Here is a 17,751-nt window from a genome sequence, read left to right on the forward strand (position 1 = left end):
AGCTTTAAAGGCCGACTTCCAGCAAAATTGGTTGATAGCAAGCATCGAGACTAGCAAAAGAGCGACCATGCCGACTTTCGAATCCCCACTACGGGTAAAAGTTGGAAAGTTTTTCCCAAAATAAAAGCAGTGCAATGTGGTTCTATTGAACTGAAGATACACAATTGAAAATTTTCTTCAGAGGAATGCAAAAATTCGGGAGGAAAGAAATTTAAAAGGATTACTATTGTTCATCTTCAGTTCGCTAGAACCACATAGCACGCTTTTTAGTTAGCTAGAACCCTTCCATTTTTTGACCCAGAGGGGTTTCGAAAATCGGCACTAGAACCCTTTTGGTTGGAAGTCGGCCTTTAAGTAATATTTTTTTGCAGTCTTCATAAAGCGGTGCTATGCATCTCAATTTAAAATTCTAATTTAGTTAAGCCTCAGTAAATCTGAGTTTTTCGTACGTAATTTTCATACGCTGCATTGTTTCATACCTAAGGGCTCTTGCGAGCGTCTTTAGGGCAAAAATTATGTACTGTACCAGGAATTTATTGACAGAAGTGCTTAAGAATGTCTATCTGCTGCCAACAGACCCTTTTCAAAATGGAGGGCGCTTGAAGCAGGGTTAAGAGGGAACATCCTGTACGTGGATCGAAAGACGTTAGATAAGGCTTTAACGTTACCAGTCCAACAAAGTCCTTGTTGTTTGAAGCCAAATCTAGAGTCTTTGGGTGATCCACATACCAATCAATGTTTCGTCTTAAGAAAACAAGGGGGTGAAAATTTTTAACCCCAACTTTTCGAAAGGGTCTATTGCCAGACATGTTTCAAGGTTTGTTGATAAATAAGTATTTCACTATTTTTTTCTCTATTCAACTTAAGTTTGTACAAGTACTTCATGCTTCTTTTAATTATGTATCTCATTTGTTTTGAAATCGATAAAATATGATTTCAATTACTAAGCAGATTACGGAGCACGATATAAGGAATAGTGACGCAATTATGACTGTTCTGACGTCACTGTAATTAATAAAAGCTGTGCCGGGAGAAGAGGCTGATTTGCGTTTTAGCTCTGTTGAAAATTTTTCAAACATTTGCCATTTGTTCATGAGACCAGTTGCGAGAACCCAAAGAAGTCTGTAAATAAAAAGGAATAACGTTAGAGCTTTCCATTTAAACAAAGAATATTAGCGTATAAATCGGTCACTAAATTTTTCATCAGAACAATTTTTCAAAGAGAACATAAAAATTAGACCTCTTTGAGATATTAATTTCTTATCCAAGGTAATAGTTAGTTTAGGGTGCTGTTGGTTTGTTGTGTCATAGGGGCTAGCCACCACTACCTATGCATTGTAAACAAGCCCAAGGCTTATCGTGAATGATTATGCTTATGGTTAGGTTTTGATTAAGCTTGGGGTTAGGTAAATGATTAAGGATTAAGTTTAGGCTCAAGTACATGATTAAGGATTGAGCACAGGCTTTGGTAAATGATTAAGGATTAAGCTCAAGCTTAGGTAAATGACTAAGGATTAAGATCAGGCTTAGGTAAATGATTAAGGATTAAGATCAGGCTTAGGTAAACGATTAAGGATTAAGCTCAGGCTTAGGCTGTGATCAAGCTTTGGCTTAGGTTTAGGTTCATTGGGGTGGGGTAAGGTATGGTTGCCGTCTTCCATATGCTTTGTAACTTACATATTAGACAATCTGTCTTTGTGTTTATAATCATGTCTAAAACATAGAGATGCATCGTCAGAGGCGATTGGTTCATTCGCGATATGAAAGGATGTTATTGGTAAATGCTCGTCTTCAATGCTAGCAGTTAGGAAGGCTTTACCACCCAATAGTGCCACGTTACCAGCAAGTACATTGATTAGTCCTTCTCTGTAGGTAGAAACTCGACTCGAACTGTCTTTTCTCATGGTATCGGCAATGTACAGCAATCTATCGTTTGTTGAATCCTACTTGTAATGAAAAATTAATTGTCAATAAGTCGTCGAATATTTGGTTCGTGATTTGCGTGCAGTGCTTAAAGAAATTGACCGAAAATGCGTGTGAAACTTTTTATTGCTTTTGACGTTCAAGTTTGGGTAGCGCCCGAAAAATAACAGCTGGTGATTTTCAATTTTAATTTTTCTGTTAGACTTACACGTACTAGTTCTTGTGAATGAGACAACTGGAATACTATTTTAATCGATTAGCACTAGGAATACATAGATTTTTCTTCTTCTGGGCCTTTCTGCTTGAATTGAAGCTCAATTACACGTAAACTTTTGAAAGTTGATTTTTAAAATTTACGGATAATGTTTGTTACGTTATATTATAGAATTTCATGTTTCGTTTGAAAGTTTAAACAGGAATCTATGTAATTTGAGAAGCAGGAATGGAGAACGGTTAGTATATATTTACTTCAGTCCGACTCATATCCCAGTATAGAGCCCCTCCCTTCAATACGTAATTTTAAATTATCTTATTGGCTCACTTAAACTACGTATCGATTACGTTGCTAACGGGGACGGCGAAAAATACGTAATTCCTTTTTACCTCTGTCGCTATGACCCACCTCTTCTTTGATACCCTCCGTCCCGGGGAAGGGGGTCCGGAACTTTGACGGGCGCCCAGATCACTCTGTTCTCCATTCCTGCTTCTAAAATTACATCTATCCCTGGTTTAAACCAAATCTATTAAAATCATTTCTGGCCAGTTTCACTGTACCTTAAACTAACAAACCTTGACTTAACGAAATTAGAGGTCAGAATATCTATAGAGTGATATAGAAGTGCATATTGGTAAGAAGTTGGTTTACCTCAATGTAGCCTAAATAATAAGAGCCTCTCAAAGTTTGAACTGAATATTGGAAAGTTTGAATGGCGTGGACCAGTTCCTCCAATGAATCTATGGACGAGTTTTTGCTTTGAATTGTCGTAGCTGACGTGATATGACTTCCATATATTTTGGCAATTAGCGTTTCCGTTGATAAAATGCAGCCAATTATAAGGGCATTTAGGCTTCCCATTTTAGCGAGCTTCGGCAAGCCTGTGTTAGAAACGAGATCGATTAATGCTTATGGTTTAATGCAGGTCTGACTCTAAGTTTAATTAAAAATAAGCATACCTTGAGTTAAAGTCATGGTAATAAGACTCCACGCTCCGAACAACGTCCTTTCTTTTATTTTGGTTCGTCCCCGAGCCAGTAATGAGTAAAATAACGAAATTGTTACAAATACCAACATTAACAAAAGCCACATCTGAAATATGTTTTACAATAGCAATTATAAAGGAGTTTTTACATTGAGTTAGATCATAACGTAATAATAATCTCTCTAAGTATGTGTCGAAAAGGTATTTGCTGCGAGTACGCACGCATCTTTTATAACAGAGTAGAGGGCCGTCTTCTGGTGGAGGATTTTGCGGAAACAGAAGCCATAATAGCCTTCTGTGATATCCCGTAATTCCGACTCGACCAAGGAAGGGATATCACAGTAGGCCATGTCTCCTAAAATAGGAGAAACTTTGAAATGAAGGTGGCGCAGCAGTCTCCTTTAATATATTTGTGCGTGGACAATGCCGATACTATAATAGATACCCATTCTTATGGAGAGTATTATACGGTTATGGTTATGGGATTTACGCACTGCTCCGCTAAATGGAACAAGAAAAAATATGCTTTCAAACATTGAATTAACTCTTGAAGCTCTTGTTATGAAGGTGCTTTCGTCGAAATAATATGGTTGGGAAAAGTTGACGTATCGAGATCTTGACGGCGTCATAGTCAGAGTCAGTCCTATATCCGCTTCCTTGAAATAAAACACAGTTGTCAAGTTTATTGACAATAGCGTCCTCATCTGGTTTTTAGATATTTCCAATTGATGGCCAAGGTTATATCTCAGTCCACCTAACCATGGACTGGCAAAGTCATGTTGAATCCGCGTTAACAAATGGCAATGCGTAGCCCTCACGCGTCCTCAAGCGTCTACCGACCCTAATTTATCGCCAAATTTTACTATTTTGCTAGGGTTTGGTGAAAAAGTTGCGACACCCACCGCTACAGTTAATTAGTTGCTCTAAACAAACTTAGCTCCCTATTCAGTTGCCTGTCCATGGTTAGGTGGTTTGAGGTTATACACATATTAGGAAACTTTAAACGACAGAAGTTCCAGTTTTAAAAGGTGGTACCGGCGTTGCAATTGTAAATTTAAAGTAGATTTCACATTTAAACATAGTTCATCAGACAGCACGAAAATGCAATGACTTACCTTTCTCTGTATCATTCCTACAAGGCCGGAACAATACCCTGCATCTGTGCATAATCCATATTCACCATCGCTAGCGGTTACCACTTTTAACCTGAAAAATAACATTATTTCAATAATGAAAATAGACCCTTTTTTCAAAGTAGTTGGTAAAATGGAAAGACATTAGATATATCTTCAAACTAAAGGACTCTGGTGGACTGGTAACTTTCAAGCTTCGACGAAGTATGATTTTGGTTTTTTTCTAATAAGTTTTTCTTTTATTAAAGGCGCGATAATGTAGCCCCGTTTTTACGCTTAATTGTAAGGTGTTATGTAATTTTATATCATTCCAAAGTTCTGAGTTCATAATAACCTGAGATGTTGCAAGGGAGCCGGAATTTAGACCTACTTATTGCTTTCTAATTGATTAATTATTTAGGAACTGATTGGTATCATTTATAAAAGTAGTATAACATGAACTGAAGAAATTCTTACTTCATTTTGAGAGCTTTTGAAATTGTATGTAAAAAGTTATAATCAACACCATCATGAAATACCAGAGTCCCATTCTTCAGAATTTCCAATGAAGTTGAGGTTTCCTGCGATACGTGATTATTGTAATTCTCCAGTATCTGAGATTCTCAAAACTGCATTACTTTTTAACAACGAGGTTTTATACTCACATGCACAGCGGCGATTAAAGTAGAGTTGCTGCGATCCGTTGCCATGTTAAGTCTTGCGACGCGACACAATGTCGCAAGTCGAAATAAAATACACCTGCGAGGTTCTAGAACAGCATTTCGCCCTTACCAAATTTAGCTAACACGTTAAATTCACGTGTTCAAATGGTAAAATATTAATTATAACACCGTCTTTTAAAAGTTGTAAAATGTTTAGTCAATCCTGGCAAGTTTAACCACTTAGCGCCTGCCAATGGTTTTGAACGTCCGAACGGCAAATAATTAATATTAACATTAACTGATTCGAAACGATATGCACTTGAAACTCGGAAAAGGAGAAATGAAATGAGAATTGATGTACTGAAACTATATACACAAGTGGCAAGATAGTTACAAAAACATTGATCGAGAAATCGATGTGTTTCCGTGGTATTACCAAGAAGGATGCATTAGAGAGGAGGTTCGAAGTCAGACAAAATGCACGTAGTCCCACGTTCATAAAACGGTACTATGCCGTTCCCCGCGGTTACCATGGTTACCGCTACCCCCTCACGGCAAGAGAGCGTAAGATCTTGCACACGCGTTCAAGTCTCATGAGCTTGTTTACAATAGACCTGTTCACATTAAGGGCCGCGCATGAGAAGTTGCAATGTTTGGGGGCATGCGTTATAGCGCTTCTATGGAGTTAAACGTGTAAACTAAACTACGATGGACGTATGGGAGACCTTTTGAAATTTAATATTAAAATAAAATGCCTAGTATTTAAAACCGAGATAGTACAATTAAAATCATGTTAAGAAATAAAGTGTTTAAGTTCTAATGGAAACGGTGCATTGATATTAGTAGGCCGCTATAACTCACTAAGCCTTGGCGACGGTACGGGATCGCCGCTTCATCGGCGATGTCCGCCGATGCCGTGCCGAAAGCACTGTGTATAAATGCCCGTAAGCCCGGGCGCCCAATTTAGTGAGTAAAATTTCATTAAATGCCCTAATTTTACGTCTATCAATTGAATTTGATAAATTTCACCTCGGAAGTTCAATTAATACTTTTACAACAAGTAATACAACACTGTTTTATAAAAATAAACTCGAATGCGTAGCAAATAAGGCAAAAGGAATGGTTAAAAGTACTGCACTGCCCCCAAACATTCTTTCTACGCATGCTCACCTCTCGAAATTTTTTCCCCCTTTTCACCCCCGCTCTACCGGTGAAAAGGTCTATTTTGAATATCCCTCCCCTCGTTTCCAACCGCGATCACGTGACGCGCGCCTCTACCAACGGCTTGCGCGTCGAAGTTGCGCGCCACTGCATGCGGTTTATGTCTCGTTTTTTTTTCCAGAAGGAGTTTGCTCTCTTCTAAATCCTCCTTGGCATTACGAAAACGTCTGTGAGAATTTTCAACCATGCGTTTCTCATATTAAAGTACCTTTCACAATGCACAATTTGTTTGCAAGAAGTTGCCCTTGATTTGGCTTGCCGATCATTTGCATATAATAAATCATTATTGTTGTTATTGACGTGCTTTTCAAAAATGAAAGATATTTTGGTAAATCCATGATTGAATCGCGTTTTCTATTGTGAAGGAGCCATGACATATTGTTGCGTGACGTTAAAGGGATAGAATCAAGGATTTCCGACTAGTACAAGATGAGGGCAGTTTTAGGTAAAAAAATGTGCCTAAAATTATGTGTGCCAAAAAAAAAATCGAATTAAAACGTTTAAAATTAAGAAAAGTACGTTAGATATTTTGAAATTCAAACTAGCCGCGAATACCGCCCAACTTGTTTTGATACCCTAGTGACGTTGCTAACGTCCACTGATTCATTGGTTGTTTGGAAATAGGAGTATATAGGTAGCTCTAGACCAAGGGGGGACTATCTCTCTCAAACTTTGAGCTTTCTTCCGAAATTCGTCGCACTCGAGCCTGCATGGGGTGAGTGACGTAGCTGAATGTCTAGGATTAGCTCCAAAACGTGTAAGGCGGGCTCATAGTATGTATGACTTTGTCTGTCTCTATTGAACTTAGGACTTCAAAAGGGTGTTTGCTTCAACTGAGATATTAAAAGTGAATTGATACCTTACTATATTAAATAAAACACAACCATGGATATTTTAAAAATTTATTTGCTTCAACTGAGGTTTGCTAAACAGCGCAGTGTAAACCCGGCATTATTTGCCTTAGGAAATTCCCAATCAAATACAAAATATCAACCTGTTACCTGTAAGAATTAAGCCTTGGTTAACTACACTTTAGAAATTAGATTACATTGGTTGTCAGTCTAAAATTAACGTGACATGGACAGTGTGAAAACTAAATATTTAAATACTAAATAATAGCCTAATTGGCATTTATTTACCTTGGTTGAACTCTGTGAATCATTATATTTTAATATATATGAAATGCAACGGACATGAACCCGACTCCCGAGCGACGGCCGAGCCGAAGGCCCGAAGCTGACGGGTACTCTACTCGAGACTCTCGGGTAGAGGATGGGAGAGGCGAGGAGAGGGGAATGGAAAAAATCGAGGGCAAAAACGCTACGTCTTGTTTTATTTTTTAAGACATTCAGTGACGTCTCTCCTAGGGAAAACATAGGTGTCGTGCCCCCCCACCATCCGTTCCAAAACTCCGAAAAATTACCCCCCATTATAAGCCAACCTATATAAGCGGATGCGAGTTTAAGAACCTTGGCTCTAGACCACTGTATAGTAGCTTTTCTCCTTCACTGGGGAAAGCCGCGCATATTCGAGAAGACATTTGTAAACATAATTCTGATTTATCATGTTTATTATCCTTTGTTTCCTTAACTCTTGGTTACGTTGTAGAGTTGGGATAGTAGAGATTTGTCAAAATAGTTACGGGTAATGGCCAAAACACCTCATTTTTACGCTATTTTGGCAAAGGCTTAGCTTCCATGAAAAATACTAATTTGGCGAAAATGCAAAATGCAAAATAGTATGAAAACTACTTTTAGGTGTAAATCTACTATATTTCCGTGTGAGAGGAGGCTAGCGGGGTAATGTAGGTGGTTCGCTCCTGTTTTTGCCGAACGACTGTAGAGGGAGCAGTGATGGGAGCGGCGCCGAAAAGTAATACTTTTAAAAACTAATTAAATATAGTTAAGTTATTAAAACTATCAATATATATATATTTTTGAAAACGTAATTTTAGGTTCTATCTGATTTAAAAAAATGAAAGCTTTTCGTTAGTAGTCAAAAGATCGATTCTATACTAAGCCAATTTAATTTGATACTCATATTTATTTAATCTATTCCGTACAGCTTTATATATTTATGATTATTTCACTCTACGCAGATATTCGCGTGTCTTATTTCATTAACATAACCCTATCACACTCAACATAAGTATGGGTCGAAAAGATATTTTCTACCAGCGCACACCCTTTTGTGAAAGCTAAGACCATTTAATGGTCTTAGGTGAATGCTGTCCTGTGTCGGATATTGCCGGAAACAGTAAGATCTAAGACCATTAAACATAGACCGCAGTGGTCTGTGTTTAATGGTCTTAGGTAAGATGGCCTACCGGTTATTTATAACCCTACTTTTCGAAGGAAAAACCTCAGCAGTTTTATCTGGGCGCTTATGGCAATCCATACTTATGGATATAGACGTGAAGTTACCGTATTTTTAAAAAAGTTAATTTAAGTTACCGGGTTGATTACCGATTCAAATTTTTGAAAAATTTAATTATCGTTCTGTTGGTAATTTAATTTTTTAACGCGTATATAGTCTATTAAATTTCGTTGATTTGTGAGCACTTTTTAGTTTATACTATAATTTCATATGTTATATCCATACATTCCTGGATACATAAGTATGACATTACCTATACTTCGTAATGCTAGAGACTCAGGGCTCGAGCTAGTTCGAGAGAGACGCGAGAATTGACTACACTCGGTTTTAAAGTCCATCTTCCAGTTTAGTCGGTACTAAGCCTTTGACAGCACCTCATCAGGCGTTTGACCTACGTAACTTCACGAGAAGCTCCCATTGACCCGTGGGAAACTTATGGAAGATATCTTATATCTATACCTAGTTTAAGTGCTTTAAACAGCACGAACTAGTGGGTAATTGAGGAGAAACTGGACTCCGAAGTAGGGGGGAGGGCGTTGAGTTTTATAGTCTCTGACACTCTAGTACGCTTAGTTATACTCAAAAAGTCTTGACTTGAGCACCAAAATTTGGAAACTGTTTGGTAATTTACCATTGTAAAATTAGGGTATGATATAAAACGGTAGTTATAATGCGGTATTTGGTAAATTACCGGTAAGTTACGGATGGTAAACCACCCACCTATACTTATGGAGATTGTTATGAGGTTATGGTAAAGGTTTTGGAGAAGTTTCTATGACGCAAGGTGTATTGGTAAACTTGAAGTATAATTGAAAGTTCTCTGTTTATTCACTAATGTATATTTTGGGTCACATACATATTTTAGTCTGGATAGGTAAAACAAATGAATGTTAATAAATATAGCAAGAGCGCGTATATGGTTATAACCGAGCGCATTAGTTGAAAAATACATGAGTTTTCAATTACAATTATATTCGTTTCATTTACAGCCTTAATTCATAGTTAGGCGTTGGAAAAACATTGAACCAAACTCCCAAAGGTCCACACTAAAGGTTTCTCTATTTATTGCATAAGAGTGGAACAGATCAGACGAACACTGATTTTGAGTAAAATGTTGCCGTACCAGTCTGAGAATTAAGGATGGACATTGACCGCTTAAAATGGTTAACCTTTGAACGTTTTTAATTAATTGACTGGGTACAAGGCCAGTAGACCCCCCAAGCATTTAATTTTTAAACTGACCCAGCGGACCCAGCTATTTTCATAGTGGTCACTTGTCCAGGAACACTGCCGAGTAATGAAGCGACTCAAAATAAGTGTTTCTTTGAACTGTTCCTCAGTGAATATTTTAATTTGTTTTTTCATATATCTACAAAATACACAGATTTTTTCTACTTGAATTTTTAAGAGGCCATAGACTCCATACTAAATATCTGATTGGAGGTGAGGGGGAAGGGCTTTAAACATTGTTAAACACCCCCCCCCCCGGCTTTTCACATTATATAAATGCCCGCCGTCGACCCCAATTTTACTAGTTCAGAACACGTAAGAGAACTTGTTTACATTTGAGTTCGGCGCTAATACGTCTGGCCGCCATTTTCAAGATGGCGGTGATTGAAAAGTCTTTCTTTGCGCGTGGCTACTACTTAAGAGTAACGTCCCTTCAAAATTTCAGCGGTTTGGCCTGGGAATCAATTATCTGTCATTCAGTGCTATATAGATTATATAAAAAAGGACTTGGTTTGCCCAAGCCTAAAAAACAAAACGATAAGAGTTTTTTCCAGTTGACTGAAGCGCGGATATTTTATTTTTCTATATAATTTTAAAGACAATCTGTATTTTACTACTCTTTAATTCAATCTCCTGATTTTACTGGTAATGGATTTATTTCCTATAAATTAATTGAAATAAAATATCTTATCTCAGATTTTTCAACAACAATTCCATTTTCGTAAAAATTTTATCATGAAAAATCTGAGATAAGTAATATTTCAATTAATTTATAGGAAATAAATCCATTACCAGTAAAATCAGGAGATTGAATTAAAGAGTAGTAAAATACGAATTGTCTTTAAAATTATATAGAAAAATAAAATATCCGCGCTTCAGTCAACTGGAAAAAACTCTTATCGTTTTGTTTTTTAGGCTTGGGCAAACCAAGTCCTTTTTTATATAATATCTGTTCCTTCAGTCTTTATTTGTATTAATCTATTATAAAATAATATTTGCCTGAAATGCGAAATTTTTCACTACTAGGACGAGGTTAAAAATGGCTCTACACTTCTACTAATTCTTATATGATACGGCTCACAATTCGTTTTAGAACCCGAGCTTTATAGTCAACTTCAAAACACACCTGCCACGATTTTAAACTATCAAAGCCGTATCTTTTACAGTCCACTTTACGATTGCAATTATCCATGACATTGCGTGCACTGCCCTTGTACGTTTACAGTGATTGGCACCGTGGACAGTTATTTTAATTAAAATACTTAGGCCTCAGGTCCAGTTTTAAAAATATCCTTATTTCCAACACTGATCCATCTATCCTTCCAGCTTTTACAATCACCCATTGCATAGACTCACTCAATAGTCTGCCTAAGCATGGATTTATAATAGAAGCTTACGCTTCCTGGATATTTCACTCACCTTAAAACGCGCACAACATTTATTCCTCGTCTGAAATAGTACCAGCCTGGCACACGCGTTTGTGACGTAGAATTTGAGGCAAATTCAGAGGGGGGTTGAAGTTTTTCACGTGATCGAGTTCTAATTTTGAATAGCGCGCGCGCACGCGCGCCAAAAGAAAAAAGTTTGCCTATCAAAATGCCTTACTGAAGGCTACAGGGAAATATCCATGAAGCGTAAGCTTCTATTATAAATCCATGGCCTAAGTAAGGCAACTTAAGCCTTGGTCGAAACTAACATCTAAAATATAAATTAAAAAGGTATCTTAAGTATAGAATTTCAACCGTGACACATAATTAAACAAAAATTAGACCCGCCAGAGAAGTTTTTAATAAATATAGTGTTATATTTATTGAAAAATATCAAGTTAAAGTTTCAAGGCGGTGAAATGGCAAATTAGCGTCGTCTACTGTAGAGTAACGAACAATTAGCGTCGTCTGCTGTAGAATAATCTTTTGAGGTACTTACATTTTTAATTAAATTAACATACTTAGACTTAATTAAATTTGATGAAACTTGAAAAAGGCACACCTTGAATAGTTACTTGTTAATTTAAAAGTATTCCGAAAGCTAACTTCCATGTAGTTTTTAAATGATTCGATGTACAGGAGCACCAAAAACCCCATGTTATTCCTATGGGAAAATCGGCGAAAATCTGTGAATTTTCATTTAACATTACGGGAGGGTGTGGGATCTTATCTAGAAGGGCCTACCGGCCCTCTAGAATAACATCATCGGGTGCTAATTATGTTTTTAAAAGTTGTTCATTGTTATACTAATTTTTTGACAGGTACTTTATTCTGGACATCTTTACGTTGAAAGCCTCGGAAATAAACCAAACTGATGGTGGTCTTGAAGAACTGGCCGCTAGTGAGGCGCGAATCATTTTATTGTACTGCAGCAAAGAGGACGCGACAAAAATCTTACGAGCTGCCCGAAGATTGGGTATCACGAACAAAAACTACGTTTGGGTTGTCACGCAATCTGTTTTAGGCGCCGACGTCACGGAAGCCGCCCCTGAAGAATTTCCACTTGGCATGCTTGGTAAGGCCTAATGAAGAATTTCGCAGCAGTAGGATGGGAAATAAGGTTTTTTTTTTAAAGTGGATCTATGACCAGTGACCCTTATTTCCTGACCTGGGCACGGTCGTCTGTTACAGTTAAATGTAAACAGGGATCCATGTAATTTTAGAAGTAGGAATAGAGAACGGTTAGTATTTACTTCAGTCCGACTCATAGCACAGTATAGAGCTCCTCCCTCCAACCCGCAACGAAAAGTTTAAATTATCTTATTGGCTGGCTCACTTAAACTACGTTTTGATGACGTTGCTGACGAGACGGCGAAATGTACGTTATTTCTATTTCCTCTGTCGCTATGACCCGCCTCTTCTTTCATACCCCTTCCCCGGGACGGGGGGTCCGGGACTTTGACGCGCGCCCAGATTACTAGGTTCTCCATTCATACTTCTTAAATTAAATCTATCCCTGATGGAAGTAATCAACTATTTTCATTTGTTGGAGAGGTTTTTCAATCTCAAACGCCCAAAGAACACAGATTTTCCCATCCTAAAGACTAATTACTCTACACTCAGATATTCAAAACACAAAATATTCAAGAATGAAGAAAGGTTTTAAAAAACCCGTGAATTGATTTAGTATCCTGGTCTCCTCTAGTTAGCCACTGACTCAGTCATATTCATATTTCAAAGTGGTTCAGGAAATTTTTGAACTGGTCATTTTCCCACTGTTACAACCTTATTTCCGCAGTTTAGCTTTTCTTGCTTTATTAGTGACATCTATTTTCAAAAGAAACTCAAACTAGCAGTTTCGCCTGCTATTTCGCATATACTTGCCCCTAATTTGTGGATGTCACTAAACTGTGGGGAAAACTGAAGTCTGAACTTGTGCCATTACCAGTTTGATTATATGCGTTAACTAAAATACTTTTAGGTATACGGTATAACGCTACAAAAGAAAAACTGTTCGAAGCTCTTGAAAACGCCATCTTTTTATTTGCTCATGGATTGGATTATTATTTTAATGACGTCGTGAACGGTTTGATCAATGATACTTTGACGCCCAAAGTAAACTGCGATATGACCAATGGTGGCACATGGAGAGAAGGAGAGATATTGTCCAAGTAAGTATACTTGAATTAATTAACAATTTGATAAACCCCCCCCCCCATTATTAGAAACGTCATCATTACGAAACTAATTGCTTCATGCTATCAGAAGTTACCAACGACCACAAAAAATGCAATTTAAAAAAAATTACATTCTCGATGCTTCAATATTACTCCATGCAAAAAGTCGATGGAAAGCAACATTATTATGTCCACTCCTAATTTTTTCCTCTAACGTTTTCTTCGTTTATCGGCAATCAGAGTATCTATAGACAATGCTTAGTTTTCATTCGGATAGGCCCGAAGCTGACGGGTACTCTACTCGAGACTCTCGGGTAGAGGATGGGAGAGGCGAGGAGAGGGGAATGGAAAAAATCGAGGGCAAAAACGCTACGTCTTGTTTTATTTTTTAAGACATTCAGTGACGTCTCTCCTAGGGAAAACATAGGTGTCGTGCCCCCCCACCATCCGTTCCAAAACTCCGAAAAATTACCCCCCATTATAAGCCAACCTATATAAGCGGATGCGAGTTTAAGAACCTTGGGTGGATTGATACCATTTACACCAGGATGCGAGATTACTTTATACTGCACTTTGTCCACGAAATTAGCCTGGCCTCCTGGTGTCAATGGTATCAATCCTCCTTGTGTGAAAACCATTAATAGGCCAAACATGACGTCAAAGTCTTATTTTTTTGGGAGAAGAAATGGGGAACACATCATGCTTTCGTTTATTGGCTATAATATGTGGCACTACTAGACTATTGTCTCCATAAATAAAATGGACCATGTGGACATAAACCGATTGCTTAAAATATTGCCAATTAACCGGAAACCTGTTGTGTTCCTATTCCTTATCCCATAAATAATAGAGCCTAGACGTAATTTTGGCCTATTGACGCTAAATAGTTCATAGATACTCTAGCGAAAATCATGAATGACGTCATATGATCTACAACAAGCTCTCTTTAAACTATGCCCTTAATAATTTTAAGTTGGACTTTGCTCGATCTTTAATTTTTTTGTACCCCGTTTCACCTTGGTATTTTTTTGGTCTAATTATATTTTTTGTGTGCTCAGATATCTTCGCAACGTCAGTATGAAATCAAAGGTTGGCAAAGATATAGAGTTTCATTCAGATGGCACGTTGAAGCACGTGGAACTGGAAGTTGTTAATCTGAGGGAAAATTTCAGAGAAACACATGGTCAAAGGAAGAAGATTTGGGATAAGGTGAGTATTGCTAATTTTTTCACATTAAAAAATCCAGCCCATAAAACCCAGAGTAGGGTTTTATTCGGTTTTATCCACTAAAAAATCCCCTTAGTAAAGCCCATCACTAAGAGCTTCAATTTTGATGGATTTTAATGCTAGGAAAGTTAATTTGAAACATATTTTAAGATTTTTACTGTTTCAACTTCTAAAGTATATTGTTTGATAATATTTATTACTTTTATGAAACGTTTAAAGACGTTTTCTAATAAGCAGCGAGGTTTGTGCATAGTAACATGTGTATATTTTGAAATGTTAATCCCGACACATAAGATGTAAAATGTAGTCGGGTGTTTTTTCGGGGTTAGATATTGGTCCTTGGGAATTATTTTTTATCCCTTCCAAAAACAATCGTCTGATTCGTCTCGAAAAACGAATGAAAGTTCACCTTTTTAAATAGCAAAGGGGTTAACAAATAAACATGCTACAGTAACAGAGACCAAAGTTCAATTTCCTCCTTGTCACGGAATGGCGGCCCTCCCCTGTCTTTTATAATGGAAACGGCCCTTCGTGGGAATTGCCGCTGCGTAAAATTCGGAATTTAGTCTGCTTTTTATAGGGAGCTAACAACTGGCTAGGGGGAAGAGATAGTCTGACGTCACGCAGCCCCTCTCTGGTTGGAATTTTTGCGCGTAGAATACTGTTTCCAACCGTTAGGGGGGATGAAACTCCAGTAAGAGATAGAAGGGTGTGACGTTTCAGGGTCAGAACTGTTAGCTCCCTATAGTTACTAGCTGATACTAGTAGAGGTAGATAATAATCCTCCATATTAATAATTATTCCCAAATATCAAGAAATTTTACATTTTTTGAAAAATTTCTACAGTTTTTATATCTCAATCTCATGTTGTTTTACCCCGATGTGTGCAACCCCCTCGACAATGATTTGTTTTTTACCCAGTACGAATTCTAGAATAGACCCTTTTAAAGGGGGCCCATTATAGGGTCAAGACGGAACATCCGGTATGTGAATCCAATTCCAAAGACGATAGATAGGGCTTCATTGTCACCAGTCCACCAGAGTCAAACGTTAGACTCTAATTTGCCCCCAACTTAAGGAAAGGGTCTAATAACCATTCAAATCCCGCCTACTTTTGGTTCTAATTTTCATTCAGTTGGCAGAACTTAGTGAAACGTTTTTTACTCATTTCTAGATTGGATCTTGGAATCCCAAAGATGGAATAGACATAAAAGATATCGTATGGCCTGGAGATTCTCCGGTACCACCACGTGGTGTGCCGGAAAAGTTCAACTTGAAGGTGACCTTTATGGAAGAACCGCCTTACATGAATACAATGCTACCTGATAATGTTACTGGCGAGTGTCAGGCCTCAAGAGCCGTCCGGTGTCGAATTATACCAGAAGCCCAACTTGTAGGGTACGCATGCGTTGTTTTAACAACTAAATAACCAAGGGCCAAAAGATTTTTGTCGGAATATAATTTAATCGTGGTTTCTCTTTATGACTCCACAGATTGAATATGACCGAGGCTTACAAGAACCCAAAGTATTTTCGATGCTGTACGGGTTTCTGCATCGATTTACTGCAACAATTTGCTAAGGACCTCGGATTCACCTACGATCTTCATAGGGTCGAAGATGGCACATGGGGTGTACAAAGTGTAAGCTCAACAACTTTACTTTTTTCTTATAGTGTATTCCATTTACTGCTCTGGGAAGCTCCCGCGGCACTCTGAAAATTTTCCGCGTTCCATTTAAAGATCTAGATCAGCTCTTGCGTGTATTTCCGTTTCCGTTTTATGTTTACCGATTGTTCGGCCCTAAATCCACTCGAAGCTGATCTGTAAGAAGGGGCATTTTTCAGCCCGTCTATAGGACATAGGAAACCAGTGTACTAAATAGTAGGGAAATTGGTTTAAAAGCGCGAACCGTTGTTACATAAAAATGTCAGGCTTTTTACATTTCTGGCCGCCATTTTTTAAGATGGCCGATGATTGGAAAAAATCCTTAGTGTTACTTGAAAGTAACGTCCGTGCAAATTTTCAGCCTTCTAGGTCAAGTAGTTTCGGCTGGGCGTTGATTATCAGTTAATCAATCAATGAATTTGGCAGTCAGTTAGGACTTTGTCTTATAAAGATTGATACAGAGCCTATCGCGAGCGATCTCAGAGCAATAAGATGTTATACGCTATTACCTTCATGGTGATTGGTCACTAATTTAAACATGTTACTGATGCAGGCCAATGGAACTTGGAATGGGTTGATCGCGGCACTGTTGAACCACAAGGCTGATTTAGTCGTCACTTCCATAAAAATTAATTCCGGTCGACAACAAGCTGTGGATTTCACTGTGCCCTTTTTGGAAACGGGTATTGCTATTGTGGTAGCCAAGAGAACTGGTATTATCTCGCCCAAAGCTTTCTTGGGTAAGTCCACAGTTTCTTTAATATTTTGAGGATGTTTATTGGCAACGACTATGATGCCAATTGAGACAGTACCAAATTGGGGTTAGATCTAACACCAGCTGTCGTTGCTATTAGGGGGACAGAGCCGAAACTATGGCTTGAGTCGAAAATTTTTCTTTGTTGCTCGCGGCGTGACCCTGGAGAGGCGCTGCTCCAAGAGAACCACGCGCCGTATCTCCATTCCAGTTCATCTGTGTTTAATGGTCTTAGGTTAAATATAATATTTCTGCCACCATAAGCTGTATTCACATCCAAAATGGGATGTTGATAAGCTGGTGGTCCCGTATGAACATAAGTTTGATTTACAACGAAGCCAAATTGGTGTTACTTTAAGCCTCTTGAAACGGTTATGCATTTGACCCTTTTAATTAAGTCAATTCTAAGTATTTCCATAAATATTTATGTCCTTCGAAATTGCGGAACGGTATGAATATTTTAACGTTTAAAAAACCTACGGCTAGGACAACAAAGTTACTTTGATACCAGCATAAGTTCATAAGGTAAGTTTGTCACTGGTTAATGAGAGCTTGTTATGAAGTGATGTAGGTCATAGATTCTAGTAAAGCGACGCCTGGTGATACGATGTCATAGGCTTAGCGCAAACTGAAATGGAAGATGTAGTGCAAAACTGAGTGTGGTCAATACTGGCGTCGTTCTCAAACTAGCTCTCTAGCATTACGAAGTATAGGTAGTGTCATACTTAAAGAATATATCTTATAAACTTATGATAACAGTACTGAAAATTCTCCGTCC

At 37.9% G+C, this 17,751-nt stretch overlaps 2 protein-coding genes and 1 long non-coding RNA gene across 3 annotated transcripts in view; 1 reads left to right on the plus strand and 2 right to left on the minus strand.

Annotated features, from left to right (window-relative positions):
• LOC149618757 (glutamate receptor ionotropic, NMDA 2B-like) overlaps positions 1 to 17,751 on the plus strand; it is a 522,592-nt gene that overhangs the window by 403,518 nt on the left and 101,323 nt on the right. The window contains exons 6-11 of the mRNA XM_089853883.1: positions 11,972 to 12,225; positions 13,132 to 13,321; positions 14,386 to 14,536; positions 15,729 to 15,952; positions 16,048 to 16,195; positions 16,773 to 16,959. Coding sequence (XP_089710009.1) covers positions 11,972 to 12,225; positions 13,132 to 13,321; positions 14,386 to 14,536; positions 15,729 to 15,952; positions 16,048 to 16,195; positions 16,773 to 16,959 — 1,154 coding nt within the window. The remainder of the gene's footprint in view (positions 1 to 11,971; positions 12,226 to 13,131; positions 13,322 to 14,385; positions 14,537 to 15,728; positions 15,953 to 16,047; positions 16,196 to 16,772; positions 16,960 to 17,751) is intronic.
• LOC149618773 (putative glutamate receptor) lies at positions 906 to 6,119 on the minus strand. Its single transcript, XM_089855783.1, has 8 exons — positions 4,900 to 6,119; positions 4,712 to 4,815; positions 4,238 to 4,328; positions 3,617 to 3,778; positions 3,097 to 3,229; positions 2,789 to 3,018; positions 1,678 to 1,943; positions 906 to 1,122 (listed from the first exon to the last, which is right to left on the minus strand). The coding sequence occupies exons 1-8, from the start codon at positions 4,942 to 4,944 to the stop codon at positions 906 to 908; spliced, it is 1,248 nt and encodes a 415-aa protein (XP_089711909.1). The 5' UTR covers positions 4,945 to 6,119.
• On the minus strand, positions 6,343 to 7,601 carry LOC149618774 (uncharacterized). Its single transcript, XR_016375110.1, has 3 exons — positions 7,257 to 7,601; positions 6,977 to 7,118; positions 6,343 to 6,912 (listed from the first exon to the last, which is right to left on the minus strand). It is a non-coding gene; the product is annotated as an uncharacterized LOC149618774 (long non-coding RNA).

Source organism: Phalangium opilio, unplaced genomic scaffold (genome assembly GCF_054372755.1).
Source record: "Phalangium opilio isolate 3A_F unplaced genomic scaffold, DU_Popi_V2 ptg000209l_1, whole genome shotgun sequence".
Taxonomy (NCBI): Eukaryota; Metazoa; Arthropoda; class Arachnida; order Opiliones; family Phalangiidae; genus Phalangium; species Phalangium opilio.

Bases quoted from the DNA above. Each gene is read 5' to 3' on its own strand.
- LOC149618773 (XM_089855783.1), bottom strand. From the start codon at position 4,944: ATGGCAACGGATCGCAGCAACTCTACTTTAATCGCCGCTGTGCAT. The intron at 4,329-4,711 runs GTAAGAATTTCT...GTTATTTTTCAG, and splicing joins TCAAAAGCTCTCAAAATGAA to GTTAAAAGTGGTAACCGCTA. The intron at 1,944-2,788 runs GTAAACCAACTT...CATTACAAGTAG, and splicing joins ATTATTTAGGCTACATTGAG to GATTCAACAAACGATAGATT.